Source organism: Macaca mulatta, chromosome 20, assembly GCF_049350105.2.
Source record: "Macaca mulatta isolate MMU2019108-1 chromosome 20, T2T-MMU8v2.0, whole genome shotgun sequence".
Taxonomy (NCBI): Eukaryota; Metazoa; Chordata; class Mammalia; order Primates; family Cercopithecidae; genus Macaca; species Macaca mulatta.
Window position 1 is genome coordinate 42585033 of NC_133425.1, and position 20012 is coordinate 42605044.

The 20012-nt window shown below is 40.3% G+C and overlaps 3 protein-coding genes across 10 annotated transcripts in view; 1 reads left to right on the plus strand and 2 right to left on the minus strand.

Annotated features, from left to right (window-relative positions):
- The window catches only part of NETO2 (neuropilin and tolloid like 2), a 63008-nt gene extending 61380 nt beyond the window's left edge, over positions 1-1628 (minus strand). For 6 of the 7 annotated variants that reach the window (XM_015126055.3, XM_015126058.3, XM_015126054.3 and 3 more), the window contains exon 1: positions 1264-1628. In XM_015126055.3, coding sequence (XP_014981541.1) covers positions 1264-1297 — 34 coding nt within the window. In that variant the 5' untranslated portion in view covers positions 1298-1628. 7 annotated transcript variants of the gene reach the window in all.
- LOC106995002 (uncharacterized) lies at positions 1575-19991 on the plus strand. The gene is made up of 4 exons (XM_077987197.1): positions 1575-2172; positions 11994-12154; positions 15962-16011; positions 19950-19991. Exon 1 carries the CDS (start codon positions 1703-1705, stop codon positions 2087-2089), a length of 387 nt encoding a protein of 128 aa, XP_077843323.1. The 5' UTR covers positions 1575-1702; the 3' UTR covers positions 2090-2172; positions 11994-12154; positions 15962-16011; positions 19950-19991.
- Positions 12733-20012, minus strand: part of ITFG1 (integrin alpha FG-GAP repeat containing 1) — a 293341-nt gene continuing 286061 nt past the window's right edge. For both annotated transcript variants that reach the window (XM_077987196.1, XM_001114075.5), the window contains 2 exons: positions 17303-17420; positions 12733-14135 (listed from right to left, as the gene is read on the minus strand). In XM_077987196.1, coding sequence (XP_077843322.1) covers positions 14076-14135; positions 17303-17420 — 178 coding nt within the window. In that variant the 3' untranslated portion in view covers positions 12733-14075. The remainder of the gene's footprint in view (positions 14136-17302; positions 17421-20012) is intronic.

Consider the following 20012-nt stretch of genomic DNA (forward strand, 5'->3'; position numbering starts at 1 on the left):
CTTTTTCAGGAATTAAATTACTGAATCTCAATTACGAATTCAGGAATAAGTGGAGAGTAGACAATGTGTCCGATTAAAATCAAAAGCAAAATTATACTGAACTTTCTAATAAAACAAATTTGAAAAAAGTGTTGTTAGGGAGCAGGAAAAACACCATGATCTGTCACTCTACAGATATTAAGATACAGTGCTGAGTTACACATGCCACCGTCAATAACGCCTCAGCTGTACTCTCCATAGTTTTAAAAAAGAACATGTCAAAAAAGAACATTACAAACATGTCAACTTTCAATTTAAATCAGCAGGGGGGAAAAGGGAAGTCCTTTACTGTGTGGTGGTGCTGTTTTCCCTCTGAAAATTGAAAAGACGATTTATTCAGTCCGAGTTTCAGGAGCAACTTTGTATCCCATCCCTAATTATCTATGTATATAAATTTTCATCTAAATTACCGCCTCCTGGAAAATGCAAAGCGGGTGGAGTGTGTTTTAGAGCTCTGTGCTCTTGGCAAGCCAACTGTTTTAATTCCCGGTACAACAAATTAATAAGAACCGAACACTAGCGGCGGGGAATTCTGAGACCTCTGGGGAACGCGAGGAGCACGGTTCCGGGGAGCGCCGTGTCCCGGGAAGCGCCCGGGCTCAGCCGGAGCAGCAGCGCTCCCCGGGGGCCTGGCCGAGCCGGGTCCGCGGCGCCCGCGCGCCGCCCCCGGAGCCCGCAGTGGTGCCGCAGCCTCCGCGGCCGCAGCAAGTGGGACCCGGCCGGCCCGGCAGGCCCCGTTCCCCGCCGCGAGGTGCAGGCGCCGCGGAGCTCTTCGAAAACGGCTGCACGACGTCACGGCCGCGGCTTTTATTGTTCGCGTGGAATTACTTCTTGCCATCACATCTGGAGAAAGAGAGGCCTTCGCTCCACGACAGGAATCTCACAACTTTGCAAACGGATGCGCGGAATTCTACCGAAGCGGCGCCAGGGCGCCGCTCGGAGGGCCCCCCTGGGCCCATGGGCCTCCTGGCCGCCTTCCCGACCCGATCCCCCTTCCCACTCGCGCCCGCGAACGTCGGCCGGACTCGCAAGGGTCGGAGGCGGCGCGCCCGGAGAGCCGGTGGAGCCGGGCAGGGCGCGCGCCCCGCGGTCCGCTCAGAGTAGCCGCGAGCACCGCCAGACAAAGAGGCGCGTCGGGTCCCGGGCGCGGGTAAGGGACGCAGGGCGGCGCGCTAGCCTCGGCCCGCAGGGGGCGCCGTCCGCGGCCCCAGCGCTGGTCCTTACCTTTGAGGACCGAGCAGAGCCGCTCCAGGGCCATGTTCCCGAGCTGCCCGGCGCTTCGCGAGGGGCTGAGGTGGCGGCGGTGGCGGCGGCGCGGCGCTCACGGCCCGGCGCGGCGGCGGTGGCCCCGCTCTGTCCCCATCGCCGGCCAGCAGCTGCCTCCCCGCGGGGTAGGGCTCAGGTCCTGCGGCCCGCCATGCCCGAGCCCCCCGGTGGGCTCCCGCGCGGCCCGAGCCCCCCGACGGGCGCCGCCTCCTGCTCCGCGTCGCCCCGTCCCATCGACCGCCCGAGGGCCGAGGGGTGAGGGCGCGCGGCGCGGGACTGGCTGGCAGCTCCGCCCGCGGCCCCGGTGCAGGATCCACTGAAGTGGCGTGCGCGGGGCGCCCAGGCTCATTTAAGCAGGGAGCGCGAGCGCCGCGTGCCGGCCGCGCTGCCTGTGCGCATGTGCCCGACCTGCCCCGCCCCGCGCCTCGCGCGCCCGCCGCGGCCTCGCGCCCTGGGACGGCTTTGCTCCCCGCCGGCTGCAGTTAGGGCTGGGGGCCGGCGGGCTGCGGGGTCCGTCGGGGGGGGGGGCGCGGGGGCGCCTCCCGCCGTGGCTGCGCAGCGGCCTCCTCCGAGAGGCTGGGCGCCGGGGCAGTGCCCGGCCTGTGCCCAGCCGCCCGCGCAGGGCGCCCGGGGCAACTGGCCGAGCCCTCGAGGCCTCTCGCCTGACGGAGGCGCCCGGGAAGCGCCGCCCACCTCGGCCCCGCGCCCTCGCCGGCCTGCGCGGTATCCGCCAGCCCTCGCAGACAGAGGGGCGCCGGCCCCTGGTCCCCTAGACCTCCATTGAAGGTCAAAACTTTGCTCGACCCGGGGCAGGGAGGCGCGGACCTCGGCAGAGGGAGCCCGAGGCTTTCCGTGCTCTTCGCGCCGGTGAGTTCCCGACCCGCGGCGCTGCCGGCGTTTCCCCGGCGCCCGCCAGGTTGACGGACACTTTAGTACCAACTCCTGAGACTCCCCCTCATGAAGTAGGTTTTAGGGAATGGGAAAGTCGAGGCCAGAGAGGTGAAACCATTCGTCCAGAGCCACACAGCGAATGAGCGGCGGGGCTGTGCACCCTCCCCACGGGCTGCCCTCTTAGCAGCTAGCCACTACGCTGGGCGGCTTCGCCCGCTGATGGGAGTCTCCAGGTCTGCCAAGAACTGCCTGGCTCTTGGTGGTATTCTTGATCCTGCTTTATTTTCTCCATAGCGATTATTACACTGATATGACATTCCTTACTTATTTGTTCATCCTTTGTATTTCCTTCACCCCCACACCATTAAGATATCAGCTGCTTGCAGGCGGGGAGACTGCATTCTTTTTTTTCACTCTACACATATGTATTGGGTGTTAATTATGTGCAAAAGACAATGATTGGTGCTGGAGATACAACCGTGATCAAGGCCTTACCATAATAGACTGTTTATGCCTGTCTCTGTGTGTAGTAGGAACTCTGTAAATGTTTGTTTAACCAATTGTAGCGAAAGACAATGTCAGGCAGCCGAAACATTTTTCAAGTATTAAGCTCTTTTCTCTTACTTTGTATTCCTCCAAGAAAGACACAAAAGCATAAATCACGAGATTTACAAAGGAAAAACATATTTAACACCAATTAATACCCAGGTGTTTCTCCCTTTGCCGTGTGCTATGGATGGGGGTATAAAAGATGGGTAAGTTTGGGTTCCTAAAGGTAACCACCTACTACAGTTAAGATCGCGTGCAAGAATCAATTAGGAAATTAAACATTTAAGAACTTTTTCCCGTGGATATAAAAAGGTGGCTCACGCATGTAATCCCAGCACTTTGGGAGACCGAGGCAGGTGGGTCACCTGAGGTCAGGGGTTCGAGACCAGACTGGCCAACATGGCGAAACCCCGTCTTTACTAAAAATACAAAAATTAGCTGGGTGTGGTGGCATGTGCCTGTAGTCCCAGCTATTAGAGAGGCTGAGGCAGGAGAATCACTTGAACCCAGGAGGCGGAGGTTGCAGTGAGTTGAGATCACACCACTGCACTCCAGCCTGGGCAACAGCGAGACTCCATCTCAAATAATAATAATAATAATAAGGTAGCATATTAGTAGAATAGGACAGTAAGAAGACCATATTAAGTATAAGTCACAGACAACAGTGAACCGAAAAAATTTGAGAGGAAGGGGCTCTCAAATAAGGGGCTCTTAAATTAAGAACATAGTAGGTTCTTAATGTGAAGTTGTTGACTGAAGGAAAAATCTGTGTGTGATGTCATCAGAGAAGGCTTCCTGAAGGAGGTGACACACAAACCATGGAAATGCTTGGAGTGGCGAGAGGAGAGGAGGCAGAAGAAGAGCTCAGCAGGCAGGGAGCAGGGTGAGCCTAGAACATGGGGTGAGTGTTGTGTTTTGTATTAAAGATGAGGTTGGACATGGTGGGCTTTGATTATGGAGATAGGTGCTCAAATGCTAGTTAGGTGAATGATTACTTTTAATAGTGGAGTAATGGAGTTCTGGGAAGATTCTTTTGGCAGTTGAGGTTGTAATAAAAGGGGAGAGATTAGAGCAACCACAAGAATACCAAAAGTAGATCTATAATACTTCTACATTTACATTTACTTTAGAAGCTCTTACTTGTATTATTTTGATTAAACCTAAAAAGTCTTTTCCTTTAGAATGTTGGCTTGGAAGTAGATTCCAACTGGGAATGTTCATTTTGTGGCTCCCTTTTAAGACACCTACCTTTTAGATGTGCTGGTGGAATCGTCTGCAGTCGATTTTTCGAGGAATGTAGGAAAGCACAGATCAGAGCTGAGACTACTGTGTGGCCATATGTTAGCCAAATCAAAAGGGAAGCAGTTTTCATATCTCTCACTCGGGCGTTCTGTATTTGAATTATTATTTTCCTGGAAGATCACCCAGTGGCACCCAGTCTGTTCCCAGATTACCTGGCAGTTTCCGGGTGACTGAGGACTCGGCTTTCCTTGTGTCCTGCTGGTCTCCCAGGCATCCATTCAGGCCCTCCAGCTCCTCACAGTCATTCCTATAGCTTGAATTGGGTTTTCTCTAAGTCTCATGTAGTACTTGAATGGTATTGCATGGCATTTACTTGTTACTAGAATGGATCTTTTTTTTTTTTTTTTTTTTTTGAGATGGAGTCTCACTCTGTCACCAAGGCTGGAGTGCAATGGCTCCATCTCTGCTCACTGCAACCTCTGCCTCCCGGGTTCAAGCGATTCTCCTGCCTCAGCCTCTCAAGTAGCTGGGATTACAGGTGCCTGCCACTACACCTGGCTAATATTTTTCTTTGTATGTTTAGTAGAAATGGGGATTCACCATGTTGGTCAGGCTGGTCTCGAACTCCCAACCTCAGGTGATCTGCCTGCCTGGGCCTCCCAAAGTGCTGGGATTACAGGTGTGAGCCACCACACCCGGCTGATGAACCATTTTTTTAAAAGAAAGCATTGTATTGCCATTGTTGATACACTTAACAGATTTTTGTTGTGTCTCTGTTTTGCTGTTGTTTGGGAGTGTTAACATTTTATTACATTACAGCCGAGGAAAGCAGGTTGTTGCGTTTGGAGATTGTTACTGTCTGTGTCCCCTCCTAGTTCATATGTTGAAGCCCTAACCCGCAGTGAGGCTGTATTTGAAGAGGAGGGCCTTCAGGGAAGTAATTAAGGTTAAATGAGGCCGTATGGGTGGGTCCCTGATCTGAAAGAAATAGTGTCCTGTTGGGAAGAGACATCAGAGAGCCTGCTGTCTCTTCATGCACAGACACCAGGAAAGGCCATGTGAGGACACAGCAAGAAGGCAGTCATCTGCAAGCCAGGAAGAGCGTCCTCATCAGAAACTGAATTGGCTCCTGCCTTGATCTGGGACTTCAGCTTCCAGAACTTTGAGGAAGTACGTCTGTTGTTTCGGCTACCTAGTCTATGGTATTTTGTTGTGGCAGGCTGAACCAGCTAATACAGAGATTATAACTAAGGAAAGTAGAGGAATTTTAAAAGAACCAAACTTTTATGTGCAGAAACTATTTGTATATAATATGGATCTTGAACTTTACCGGGTGCAAATATGGCTACAGCAATGGTGACGTTTAGTGAAAAACAATCAGGTGGGTTCTCAGTATATGAAGATTTCAGTGTTTATTACACAACTGTAGGTTTTTTAGGGGGGGAAGATTGTAGTTTTTAAAAAGTGCATTCTATTAGTCTGCTCAGGCTGCCGTGGCGGAATTACAGTGTAGCTATAGACTGGGTGACTTACAGTGTAGAAATGTATTGTCTCAAGTTCTGAAGGCTGGTTTCTGCTGAGGCCTCTCTCCTGGCTTGCGGACTGTCACCTTCTCACTGTGTCTTCAGTGGCCTTTTACTCTTTCTGTGCGCACCCCTGGTCTCTTCCTCTTCTCATAAGGACACCAGTCCTATTGGATTAGGGTCCAACCCTTCTGACCTCATTTAACCTTAATTATTTCCTTAAAGGCCCTGTCTCCAAAAAGTTATATACAGGGGTAGGGCTTTGACATGTGAATTTGTGGGAAATGCAATTCAGCCTATAAAATGCATGAACCACAATCATTCCTGTGTTATTGATATTGAAGAAGAGCTGTCAGGGAGTCAAAGAGTTCTTTCAGTAACACTGTCCCCTAAACTTCTAAATTTCTGGTTAGCATAATTTTAAACAAAGAATGCTTTTAAGAAACATTGCTTTCTACTAATACTAAAATATTTCTTCTTTACCAGGAAAATTTCAAATTGTTAAGAAAATTTCTGGTCATTAGGAGAGAGGCCTCAGCAGAAACCAGCTTTCATTTGATTGTGAAAAACTAAGAAATGCCCTAATTTTAGTCATGTGCTGCATAACGACCTTTGGGTGAATGATGGACCACATACACAACTGTGGTCCCATAAGATTATAATATCATATTTTTACTGTACCTTTTCTATGTTTAGATATAATTAAATGTACAAATACCATTGTGTTGTAATTGCCTACACTATTCAGTACAGTCACATGCTGTACAGGTTTGTAGCATAGGAATAATATGCTAAACTGTAGAGCCTAGGTGTGTAATAGGCTACACCATCTAGATGTGTGTAAGGACACTCCATGAAGTTTGCACAGTGATGCATTTCTTAGAATGTATGTCTGTTGTTAAGTGACATATGACTGTATATTTCTAAGAATAAAGTTACTAACATATATGGTATCTTCTTCTTTAAAACCAGAATCCCATGTTGAAAAGAGATGTGTTTTCTTAAACCTGTTTACTTTCTAACCTGGTGTTCTTTTATTAAAAAACAACACCCCCCTCTAAAGAAAACCGTATTTACTAAAAGCTGAAACAAATGCTATTTTATTGGCACAATATGAAACCATAAAGTGTAAATTCTTGATACAGTTATTTGGTAATGTTTGTTAAATAATAAAAATTTCTTATAAATTCAACTTAAGGGCTTAATGAACTATGAATATCTGTGCTGGCTTATATGCTTACGCTATTTAAAACAAACATGACTGGAATGCATCTATTCAACTATATGTCACTGTTATTTAATTGTTATATTTTTGAGAAAGGTATATCAAAATTATTGTACTGTTAACAAATCTCAAACTATTTTGTGCTATAAAATATGTAATCTAAGACTTGTAATGAAACTTCTGTTTCTGGATATATGATCTACAAAGGGATCTTTGGGAAAGTTTTATAAGATTTTTTTAAAAAATTGTGAAATATAATCCATATTTAGAAAAGCACCTTAAACAAATACGTATGTACAATTTAATAAAGTGAAGGGCCATGAAAATACTACCCAAATCAAGAAATGAAACATCGCTTATGTACTAAAGTCCTCCATGTGCCTCTGCTTGGTCATAATCTTCTCCCCAGTTCCCTAGAGTTTATCACTGTTCTGACTTTTGTTGTTTCCTACCTTTTCTTTGTAGTTTTTAAAATAAATATATCCTTAAACAATATAGTTTAATTTTTCTTGTTTTGGAACTTTATATGTATGCGTGGATCATGATGTGTGTATGCTTTTGTGTTTTGCTTTTTGGCTTAACTTTGTGAGATTAATCCATGTGGTGTGTGCAAGTATAGTTCATGAAATGTCCTGGCTGTATAGTATTTCATTGTATAAAAATCCATGTAGATGGATATTTAGGCATTTTCTAGATTTTGGCCATTCTGAACATAGTTGCTATGAATATTTTTATACCTATAGCCTGGTGCACGTGTGTGAGAATTTCTTAAGAGTAGAAGTGATATGTAGATTTAGAGTATGCATATCTTCTACTCTAAATCAACCACTGCTTTTACTTTTTTTTTTTTTTTTAAACTTTGCCCTGCTAAGAGTGTATCAGACTTTTGTTGTGCCATATCCATACCAACATTTGGCTATTGTCAGCAGTTAATGCTTTTTGTCAATCCTTTTGCTCAATTTTTTATTGAACTGTCTTTCTTTCTAAATAATTTTGTAGGATTTCTAGATTTTGAATACAGTCATTTTTATTTGTTGAAAATACCTTCATTTGGTGACTTGTCTCGTCACACTTTCAAACTTCTTATAGTTCTTGTGGATAGAGTTACTAATTTTAATATACTTCAATATATCAGAAATTTCCTTTATAGTTTTTTTAATGAATAGGAAACCCACCCTCACTCTAGTATCATGAAGTTATTAAGTACTAGAAGCATTCGTATTTCACCTTCAATCCACCTGGAATTGATTTTTCTGTGCGATGGGAGTGCCGTTATCTTTTAGTTAATGAATTGTCTCAGCTTATTTATTGTTAAAAGGCTGTTCATATTCCTCTGCTCTGTGGTGTTACCTCCTTCCTGAATCAAACGTCCATGTATATGAGTCTTTCTCTGCACTCTCTAATATGTTCCATTGGCCTATCTCTTCACCAGTACCACACTCTGTTAATCACCTTAACCCTTTTTTTTTTTTCAGAGACAGAGTTTCGCTCTTGTTGTCCAGGCTGGAGGGCAATGGCATAATTTGGCTCACTGCAATGTCTGCCTCTTAGGTTCAAGCAATTCTTCTGCCTCAAGACTCCCGAGTAGCTGGGATTACAGGCGTGTGCCATGACGCCAGGCTAATTTTTGTAGTATTAGTGAAGACAGGGTTTCACCATGTTGGCCAGTCTGATCTCAAACTCCTGACCTCAGGTGATCCAACCATCTCGGCCTCTCAAAGTGCTGGGATTACAGGTGTGAGCCACCATGCCTGGCCTAATCACCCTAACTTTATTATTTTGTTACCTGGTAGAGCAGGTCCTTGTTCTTTTTCAAGATTATCTTGGCTGTTCTTGTTCTTTTATATTTCCGTATACATTTTAGAAACCTCTTAACAAGCTCAGCAACACAACACCCCATTGGGATGAGTGGAGTTGGGAGAGCTTCGACATCTTTACCATTTTGAGTCTTCCTGTCCATTAACATGGTACAGATGTGCATTTATTGAAAATTTCCTTAGTGTTTCTCAGAAAAGTTTTATAATTTACCAGAGATGTGTACCACATCCACATTAGCACTTTGAATTGTCAGCATTCTTTGTTTTATCCGTGAAAGCATTCTTTATTCATGATAGATATGTAGTGGTATCTCTTCATAGTTTAGTATTCATTTCCCTAATGGCTTATCCTGTTGAACATCTTTTCATATGCTTATTTGCTACCCATATATCCTCTTTATTGAAGTATCCTCAAATTATTGCCCACTCAAATTGTTTTTTATTTTTACTGGTGAAAAGATGTCTATTTAGAATTAGCCAGCTGGACTCAGTTTAGATGATTCCAATTTTGTTGGCAACATCCAAAGCATCATAAACAGGAGCCAGTCAAACACACGCCTTCTCTCCACTGGGCCTGATTGATCAGGCCACATCAGTGTCACAGATCTGCTCCACATCCTGTTCGCTCTGCTGCTTGTTGGCTTTGCCATCCACAATGACCTCAAGTGTGTCGTTATCTTCTGTCTTCTTCATGGCACACTCAATGGTCAGGGGGAATCAGGCAGAGTAGTCAAGCTTGTTTCTCCTGGAGGCACTCTTCTGAGGGTATCTGGGTTGTCTCTAGAGCTGTAGTGTTTTGAGGTGCTGGAAGGTGGGTGAAGTGCAGACACCCCTTTTTGTGTGTGGCTGTGGATGCTTTCCAGCACTGCCTTCTTGGCCTTCAAAGCTTTTGCTTTGGTTTCAGCTTTGGGAGAGGCAGGAGCTTCCTTAGGTGTCATCTTGTCCCAGTTTTTGTATTGTTGAGTTTTGAGAGTTCTTTATAGATTCAGATACAAGTCTGTTGTTGGATATGTGATTTGAAAATATTTTCTTGGCCGGGCACGGTGCCTTATGGCTATAATCCCAGCACTTTGGGAGGATGAAGCAGGTGGACCACTTGAGGTTAGCAGTTTGAGACCAGCCTGACCAACATGGTGAAACCCTGTCTCTACTAAAAATACAAAAATTAGCCAGGCATGGTGTCACACACCTGTAGTCCCAGCTACTTGGGAGGCTGAGGCAGGAGAATTGCTTGAACCTGGGAGGCGGAGGCTGCAGTGAGCCGAGATCACACCATTGTACTCCAGCCTGGGTGACAGAGCATGACTCCATCTAAAAAAAATTTTTTTTTTCTTTGCACATATAGCTTGTCCATTCTCTCAGAAGTGTCTTTGTCAAAGCAAACATTTTTAATTTAGATGAAGTCACATTAGTTTTTAAAAAGAATCATAACTTTGGTGTCATTTCTAAGAACTCTGCTTAACCCTAGCCTATGAAGATATTCTATGTGTTCTTTTAAAGTTTTATAGTTTTACATTTTATATTTAAATTTATGACCCACTTTTAGTTAATTTTTGTGTCAGGTGTGAGGTTTAGATCAAGGTTCTTTTTTTCTCCTTTGCCCTTTGTATTTATGGCAAATACTGATGATCAATTTTTCTGACACTGTTTGTTGAAAAGACTGACTTCCACTTAGTAACTTCTACATCTTTGTCAAACATCAAATGTCTGTATTTGGGTGAGTTTATTCCTGGACTCTATTTTATTCCATTGGTCTATGTGTCTCTCTTTGCCAATACCACACGGTCTTTATTACTTTAGCTTTATAACAAGTTTTAAAGTCACATAGTTTGATTTCTTCAACTTTGTCTTCTTTTTCAACATTGTTTTAAACTAGTCTATTTTCTCCTTCATATAAGTTGCACAAAATCTTGTCCATGTCCACAAAAAGATGCTGCTGGGATTTTGATAGGGATGGCGTGAAATGTACAGATCACTTTGGGGAGTATTGGCATCTCCTAATCCATGAACATACTGACTTTCTATTGAAGTCTTCCTTGGTTTCTTTCATCACGTTTCTTCTTTAATATGTGCATCTAATGTTATAAATACCACCCCCCAGCACTGCCTCCTACAAATTTTGTTATGTTGTATTTTTCATTTGGCTCAAAATATTTTAAAATTTCCTTTGAGGCTTCCTGTTTGACCCTATGGTTATTTAAAATATCTGGGTATTTTCCATGGATCTCCCTAGTTCAATTCTATTATAGTCTGATAATCTACTTTGTATGATTTCTATTCTTTTAGATTTGGTAGGACTTGTTTTATGGCCCAGAATATGGTCTGTCTTGGTAAGTGTTCCATGTGCACTGAAAAAGAGTATTTTGCTGCTGTTGGTGAGAGTGTTACATAAATAACCACTAGGTTAGATTGACTGAGTGCTTTTCAGGTCAGCTCTAAGCTTTCTGATTTCCTGCCTACTTTTTCCTTCAGTTACCGTAGAAAAGTGTGGATGTCTCCCACTTAAATCGTGAGTTTGTCTGTTTCTCCTTACAGGTCTGTCGGCTTTTACTTTTTAGTTTATGAACACTTAAGATTTTTATGTTAAGAAGAGGGGACTGATCTTGGGTGACTCTGCTCTCCAGATGAGGCTGGCAGATGAACAGTGATGACACGCCCAGAAATTAGGATAGTAAGTCCTTTATTCTTGATGCTGGATCTGGACACTACACCACAGCATCCACCAGAATGAATATTTAGGGTTTTGTTTCTTTTTATGTTTTAGTGATATCTTCCTAGGAATTGTTCCATTTTGTATAAACTTTCAGATCCATTGGTATAAAGTTATTCTCCAAGTCTTCCTACTTTTAATAAATAGATTATCTGTAGTTATACCCTTTTCATTTTTGATACTGGTTATTTGTACCTGTTTTCGTTTTGTTAGAGGCCTTTGGGGCATCCTGTGCCCTGTAACTGATGAATGTGGGAATGTAAAGGCCCAGCCTTCATATTCTAACTTGGGCAGGTTAGGAGATAGGAGAGGTCATCCTATCTCAGAACTCGATGTAGGGTTGTTATGAGGCATTCCATTGAGAATGCATCACAATTTGATTTTTCTGCCTAATCTTGTTTCCTTCCTTTCCCTTGTACAGTTGTGGATCAAAAGCACTCCCTAATCTACTATCTATTAGCCTTTTAAAATAACTGGTCAGGTGCAGGTAATCACAAGGGCTGGTTTTAATTCACGTTTATCCTGAGGAGTAAGCCCTTAAATATCCTAGATCAATCCCAGGTATACCATCGAGGTCTGCTGGACACGATTTAAGTTTTTGTTTCTTTTTATGAGGTATTCTAGCTACTTGCAAGGATGGGGAAATGTAAAGGGCTAGTTCTAATAAATGGTGTATTAATGTATTTACAGTATCTTCAAAATGATTATTAATTCTTAATTACTCTTCCTAGCTCCCCAAAGATGGATAACACTAACATATAGTCAGTGGGAAAGAAATCTCAGAAAATGTTCATTTGTCACTGTAATGGGAAATGGGAAGGAAGAAAAACAGCACTTAGCAAGCATTTTCTATGTACAAACTGCCATTTCAGACTCAGAGCAGTCCTTGAAGGTAGGTATCACTCACTATCTTTGTTTTACAGATGAAGAAACTAAAGTTCAAAGAAGTGACTGATTCAGAGTCATGAAATCGGGGAGTTGGGCCCTGAATCCAGATTGGTCTGACTTCAAAGCCTTGTTCTCTTTCCAATGCAATATTCAAAATTAAAATAAAGGTCTTGTTAGTGATTCTCAATGTTGTGACACTTTTTTTTTTATCTGCTGTCCCTTAATAAATGATATTGAAGTTGCATTTGGAAATACAGAAACAGTATTAATATCACTGATTGTAGTTTTAATTGTCATTAATATTTTATTTGTCTTGTAAACCCTGACTCCACATGAGTTTTAAGACTCAGGCTGTATCAATAATGAGCCCAGTTGTCTTTGGGAAAGTGTCACATAGTGCCTAGGAGAGTGCTGTGGGTTGATAACTAAGTATTACAGTCAGGAGAGTCCCATCTTGCCCCTGACCCACAGAGAGGCAGTGGGCAAGTCACCTTACCCGTCTCCCAGTCCAGATAAATGCTTTCGAAAGCTCTAAGGTCTCTTCGTGCTCTGAAATAATTATTTAAAAACTCACTGAAATACTTTGTTTCAATAAGGAATATTTATTAAGAAGACATGTTAACATGCTTAGATACAAAGTAAAAACACATGCCATTCTCAGTAAACTGAAGAAAAAAATAAGAACAAAATTGTTTTCAGAGAAACTTTTTGTGTTTTATAGGCATCACATGTCCATTTGCATATTAGAAAATTATTAGCATTGATAAACTTTTTTTTCTGTCTTAAAGTCTTTTTAAAGTAACTTTTTGGAAATGTGAAATTCACAATATAAAATTTGCATTGAAGTCTGAATGTAAATTATAGACTTCTCCAAGCCTTTGAGAATAGAAATGTGATTGAAGATTTGCATTCCCAGATGCTGCCTACAGCAGTTTCCTTTCAAGAAATCAAATGTTCTTCATTATCACATGATAAGGATCAGTTTTCAGAGGAAAATTTTTAGGACACATTAATTCTTGGAGAGTACTATAATTTTTAGTTAATATGAGCAAGTAAATCTTTATATGTCAGTTGCCAAAAATTTAGCTTTTCCAAAGAATATTTCTTCATGCCTGAAAATAAAATTCTATCAAATCTACATATTTCTATAATTAGATGTGTAAGTCTAATAAGATCATCTAAAATAGTAATAATGACAACTACCACATATTGAGCACTTACTCTGTGCTAGGCACCAAGCTAAGCACTTCACATACATCATCCCATTTAATGTTTACAATAACTCAAGCAAGTATCATTAGCCCCACTGAATAAACAAGAAAACTGAGGCTACACAGGTTAAACAAGAGTCAAGTTCAAACAATGACTTTGTAAGTGGTGGAATTAGGAGTTTAAGGCAAGTCTGTCTTACTGTGCTACCAAGTCAGAGCCCGATCACTATATTGTATGTCATCAGTGAGAGACCCCTGACCTGCTGTGATGAAGCTGAATGCATAATGACTCTGTGATATATTCACAAAAGTATAATTTGCATCATTAGAATAAGAAGCAAGACCAAGTCAAGTGGACACAAAAATTCCTGCTCATTTAATTATTTTTATTTACACACATCTTTTTCCATCATCATGACACTAATAAGATTATAAATACACACACACGGGAGTACATGCAACACATTCCACAAAGGAACAGAAATGTACAGCACTACGGAATAAAGAACCCAAACTTTTTATATACAAAGTGCTTTAAAAAAAAAAAAGGACCTTGTGACATATTCAAACCATATTTATTTGAATACTTTCCAATAATTACCATGGGATACATCATTTACAAATAATATTTAATCTCTCCTATTTTTTAAGCCAGAATTTGTGTTTCAACTAATCAAGTGAACAGCCATTCCATTATGTAACATTAAAGGCAAGTCACATAGCATCAAAATGAAACCGGTGGGCTTCTTGTCGTTTTTCTCTATCATCTGCTTTCTGAAAAAGAATTTTAGACTCGTTTATAAATGGTAGAGAAATGTTACAAAAAGATTCATTTCTGAAATACACTGATTCATTTTTAAAAGTCTCCAGCAATTAGTAGATAATAGATATGATTTCCTAATTCTAGTATTTTTGTAGTTTATAGTAGCTGTTTTATAATTAATGACTAATTGAATAAAAAACAAGAAATACTTGAATACTTAGGGCACATTAAATACTTAGGGTCCTTAAACACTTAGCTTCTTATCACTTACTATCTACTTGAAAATAGGAATAAGCATTAGATTCTATAAGGATAAATCAATGATTGCATTTTTCTCTCATTCTTAACACTGATGTTAATAAACAAATCTAATGGCTGGGTGTGGTGGTGGCTCATGCCTGTAATCCCAGCATTTTGGGAGGCCAAGGAGGGCGGATCACTTGAGGTGAGGAATTCGAGATCAGCCTGGCCAACATGGTGAAACCCTGTCTCTACCAAAAAAAATACAAAAATTAGCTGGGTGTGGTAGTGGGCACCTGTAATCCCAGCTTCTTGGGAGGCTAAGGCAGGCGAATCGTTTGAACCTGGGAGGCAGAAGTTGCAGTGAGCCAAGATTGCACCACTGCACTCCAGCCTGGGTGACAGAGTGAGACTCTGTCTCAAAAAAAACAAAACAAAACAAAAAACCACAAACAAAACCAAATCTAAACTAATTATATTAAAGTACTAATGTACTAATTATTTTTTCATTAAATTGTTAATTTAGCAGATATTCATTGGCCCTTTGCTTCCAATACTCCCAATACCAATACTGTGTTTGATATTTTAATATTTAAAAAACCTCAGTTTTGTATCTTGTTCTCCAAAAAGACAAACACAAAACATATTGTATAACTGTAATTCAAGATAAAAAGTGAAAAATGTTACCAAGTCTAAGAGACTACTTCTAGATCTGGGTGAGGAAAGGGAAAGCTTTGAAAAGACATGGAAGTATTTGAAAGCATGGAAATGGGGAGAGTGGTATTCATTCCATGCTGGGGTTACAACATGAGCAATCATGAGAAGGCTGGAAGGAGCACGAATATGTGAAAGGAGCTGGTAAAAAATAAGACTGTGGAGTCACATGGAAGTCATACGCAGGCCAGGCCAAGGATTTTATACATAAAAGGCAATGGATATTCACCAGAGCTTTTTGAGCAGGGGAGTGACATGATGAAGGCTAAACTGAATGATGTGTGCGCTAAATGGAATGGAAAGGGGAGAGAATGGAAAGAAAGAGACCAAGTAGGACGTAAGAAGGGGCTGGGTGAAGCAGTGCAGTAGGAATGTAGAAGTGGAGTCAGCTGTAGAACTTCTCACAGAGGCAGAGTCCATAGGCAATTGATGAAATCTTGTAGGCAAGTAAGACAGATGAAGCTTTAGAATGCTGGTTTTGAGGTGTTGTAAGTCATCTAGGTTGAGCTATCGTGGTGATAGCTGGAAATGGGGAAGGACCTTTAGAGATGAGAGCTGGGGATATCTGAAGCCATGATTTTTGATGAAATTGGCAGGTAAAGTGTTGAAAGAAGAGGGGCAGGGACAGACACTGGGGAAAGCTTGCAGTGAGAAAATGGTAGAAGGAGCCAGCCTGCTTAAGTAAAAAAGTGGTTAGAGAGGTTCTACCTCTTTGAGATACCACAGTGCCACAGGAGACACAGTATATACATGGTCAAATATATACTTGTACTTAAAACTTTAATTTTTGGCTACTGCATAATTATTGTTATAAGCATACAATGTTTATGCTGTAATCAGATCTACTGAGGAATTAATGAAATTAATTTCCTTTGCTTCATAGGTCGAGAACTATGGAATCTTTCAGATGATACTGTGATACTCCTGGACAAAGTATGTATGGTTGTCCTTGATCTTACTCTTAAGTTGCAATCTTAAGGTTAATTGAATATGTAACTGCATGTTACTGTTTTTGATATGTAAAGGAGTGATTTTTTTAAAAGCGACGAAAGTATGAAAAAGAACATTTATGGGACAACTAGTATGTTCTCTTTTTCATATGTTAAAAGAACAAAGATGGTAATTTTAGTTAGCAAAAAATGATTATGATGGCATGACAATCCAGAGTGTAGGTGCAAAAAAAGAAAAACACCTTTCTTTGGGGCCACAAAGAAGCCCTATTTTGAGGGCACTGATTGGAACCCATATACAAATAGAAACTGGCTTTTTCACATATATCTAAACTGCTAATAAATTTACAGTGATAGCCTCTTTTTTTCTTCACATAAACATTGCATAAAAATCTTTTACATATTTGGGAGTTTTGTTTTCAATTATTATTTAGAGTATTATACTAAAGAACAGAAATCAGTTTAATGCAAAGAATACTTAATAGATGAAAAAGATGTTTATGGCTTTTTTCTTTTTTGAGACAGGGTCTCACTCCTTTTGCCCAGGCTGGAGTGAAGTGGTGCAATCGCAGCTCACTGCAGCCTCAACTTTCTGGGCTCAGGTGATTCTCCACCTCAGCCTCCTGAGTAGCTGGGATTACAGCTTGCATCATGGTGCCTGGCTAATGTTTTTTATATTTTGTAGAGATGGGGTTTCACCGTGTTGCCCAGGATGGTCTCGAACTCCTGAGCTGTAGCAATCTGTCCACCTTGGCCTCCCAAAGTGCTGGGATTACAGGCATAAGCCACCGTGCCTGGCTGTTTATTGCTTTAGTTGTTACCTTCCACCTAAACCCTGAGAAAATAATTTAACCTCTTTTTACTCTAATTCTTTTCAAAGAGATAGCTGTTAATCCTAGCCAAAGAATGTCCATGACTTTATCAGTAGATACTGAACACAAGTTCATTTTTTAAAATCATTATTATTTTTCAGGTCATTATGAAATTGTTTCTAAATGCCTTTTGATTTCTGAATGATCACTTTATTACTATTGTACAGCATCAAACTTTTAAAGTAGACATCTCCTGTGATTTGTATGAATTGATAGGAGACATTAGTAACTTCCAGGGATAAAATAATCATCAATAAAATGATGCTTTGGACAGAACTTGAAAAATGATGAAATTCTAGTCATATGAAAAAAGTTTAAAATAAACATAGTGTTTTTAAAGAGCAATGTATGTATTACTAGAATAAATTAACCAAAGTTAATGTTTCATTTAAATGAACAAACCTTTTCCTGCCAATGTAAAATGCCAATTATTGCCAAGATGAAAACACAGACACCGATGAGAGCTATGGCAGTAAGCAGAACAATGTTACTTGGTGTAAGATATAGTTTGGCACTCCAACTGTAGATAAAAACAGAACAAATTAAAATTACAAATTTTACTTAAAAATAACAAAGTTATATTGAGACCCCAAAGCAAAACAGCTTATTAATTAACGAAACAATGTATTCATTAAACCATTCATTCATCTGTCCATTCATTATAAATAAAACAAAAACAATTATAAACCAGATAGTGCTGAGAATATTGATGATGCTGTGGTTTATATTTCACCTAGACAACTGAAATAGAATTTTTGATGAAATATTTCAATGTTTTTCATCTTCCAAGTTTGATCCTGTGAGAATTATTCTTAGTAAACATATCCAAGGGTACTTTGGACAATCATGGACATTTTTTTTACATCTTGATTTACCTGCTTAATTTGAAATCCTGAACTGTAAAGCAAGGGAGTCACATGATCCTAGAAGCCTTCTGTATCATCTCATTTTTGACCTGTGTCACATATGTAATATGACCAACTAAAACATAAATATTTTGAATGTTGATGGCTTGTGCAGAACTTCTATAATTTTTGTATCATGTTGGAGCGATTACTACAATGACTTTTAGGTTCAGATCACTTACAAAATCATCTTTAGTCCCTCACTGTTAATGGCAATATATAGACTAGAGGTCTTCAGTAAACAGAACTAGCTCTTTCCTTCTAAAACAGTCTGTGTAATATAGTATTTGCACACCCTGAAAGCCTAAAACCAAAGACTGTATCACCAACTCTGCAGGTTGTTATATACACATAACTTTTTGTTCTCCCTAGAAATAGGTAATGGCTATATTTTTATTTTAAAAGTTTAATAAAGGTAAGACTGTTCTGGTAAATAACAAGTAGCTATTGACTTATTCTGGGATAATTAAAATTTATTGATCCATAAGTTAGCCTCTAGTCAATAAACCTCAAAATATACCTCAAAAACTAAAATTAATTAGGTTTTTATTATGAACATAAATTTGATAAGAACATTTCTTTGGAAAGAGTAAGAGAAACATGAAAAACGTTGAGATTATGGAAAAAAGCTATGATATAATTTTCTGGAAATTCAGAAGAGTAAGTAAACCTTAAAAAACCAAATACTGTTAATTAGTTGAAAGCTACTCTTAGTGTTGTACTCATACTTAAGAAAACAGTTCTTTTATGAGATGTTTTTGTTAGTTATACTTTTAAAATAGATTTTTAACAAATCAGGAATATAAGTGTTTTGGTAAAAAAAAAAAGACAAAAGTCAATCCTCAGTTTTCTACTCAGAGGCAGTCACTCTTACCAGTTTCCTGCATATCCTTTCGGAGATATTTTATACATGTATGAACACGTATGTGTAGATAGCTTCTTTTTTAATCACAATGGCTGCTCATTACACATACTCTTCTACATTTTGCTGTTGCTTCTTTTGTTTGTTGTTTTGCTTACCACTCCATCTTAAGAGACTGTTCTATGTCCGTGGCAGTGAAAAAAAGTCATGCTACTGAGCTGTATAGAAGTACCCTACTTTATATAGTTTCCTACTCATGGTCCAGATTTTCTAGTTTTACTGTAATTTCATCTATAGAAAACTAACACAATATAGGCTCATTAAAAAAATCTGAACCAGGACTATAACTGTTTCAATGATGTCATCTTATTCCAAACATAAGGCTGCGATAAAGTTTATTTTCTTAAGTAGTTTGGTTCTAAAGCCCATTAATCTACCATAAAGTGCATCTGCTGGTATGCTGGTAAACTGGCTCTGAGGTAGAGAGGGGTTGGGGAAGCCCTGTTTATGGTACTTGCCAATTTTCATGGAGTAGATTCTCCCACCATAACTGATTTCAGTGTGACTTCACTGAATAGAGATGCAGAGTTAGCTCATGAGGTGGCATAAGCTGGTTTCGGCACTCAATACATTCGATTGAGATGTTTAATAAAGAATGATGAAGCTGGTATTTTCAGAGGGAATGTAACAAGCAGGGGACCCCACTGGTTACATATTCATAGATAAATTCACCATTTCTCTTTGGTTATTTTCTCATGTTGATATTTGTCTAGCATATTTTTCCCTATGAAATTTAAATGTTAGTGAATACTTTTATCACCTAATTTAAAAAGAATAGAATCAATCTATAAATTTAAATAAAAATGAACAAAGATTATTTAAGGATTTAGAATTAAATGCTGTATTATGAAATGAATGTATTCTGTTAATAAGGATAAAAATACCTACCGTTCGTTTACCATATGCTCGGCACTGTGTTAAGTGTATTTCACCCTCAGATGCAGAAATTGAGTCTTGGAGAGGACAATGACTGGCTCCTAGTCTTGCAGTCAGCCAGCAATGGAGCTGAGTTTTTAGCCTACATCTATTTAACTCCAAAATTTGTGCCCAACCACTGTGGGATATATAGTACTTCTCAAGTAATTTATTTAAAAGATCAGTGCTTTATACAAAGATTTAGTATCCTGAAATTTTGAATTTATAACTAGTAAATGGAAGAGCAGTTTATTTAAGCAGAATATGTATAAATCCCTAATTAGTTAACCTGCTGTTTTTCTCATAGGATTGAATTTGTTCTTCATGAAAAATGTCTGGGACCGTTTATGTAAGTATGTTTAGTCATTTA

Excerpts from the sequence above, each read along its gene's own strand:
- LOC106995002 (XM_077987197.1), top strand. The coding sequence starts at position 1,703 with ATGTGCCCGACCTGCCCCGCCCCGCGCCTCGCGCGCCCGCCGCGGCCT.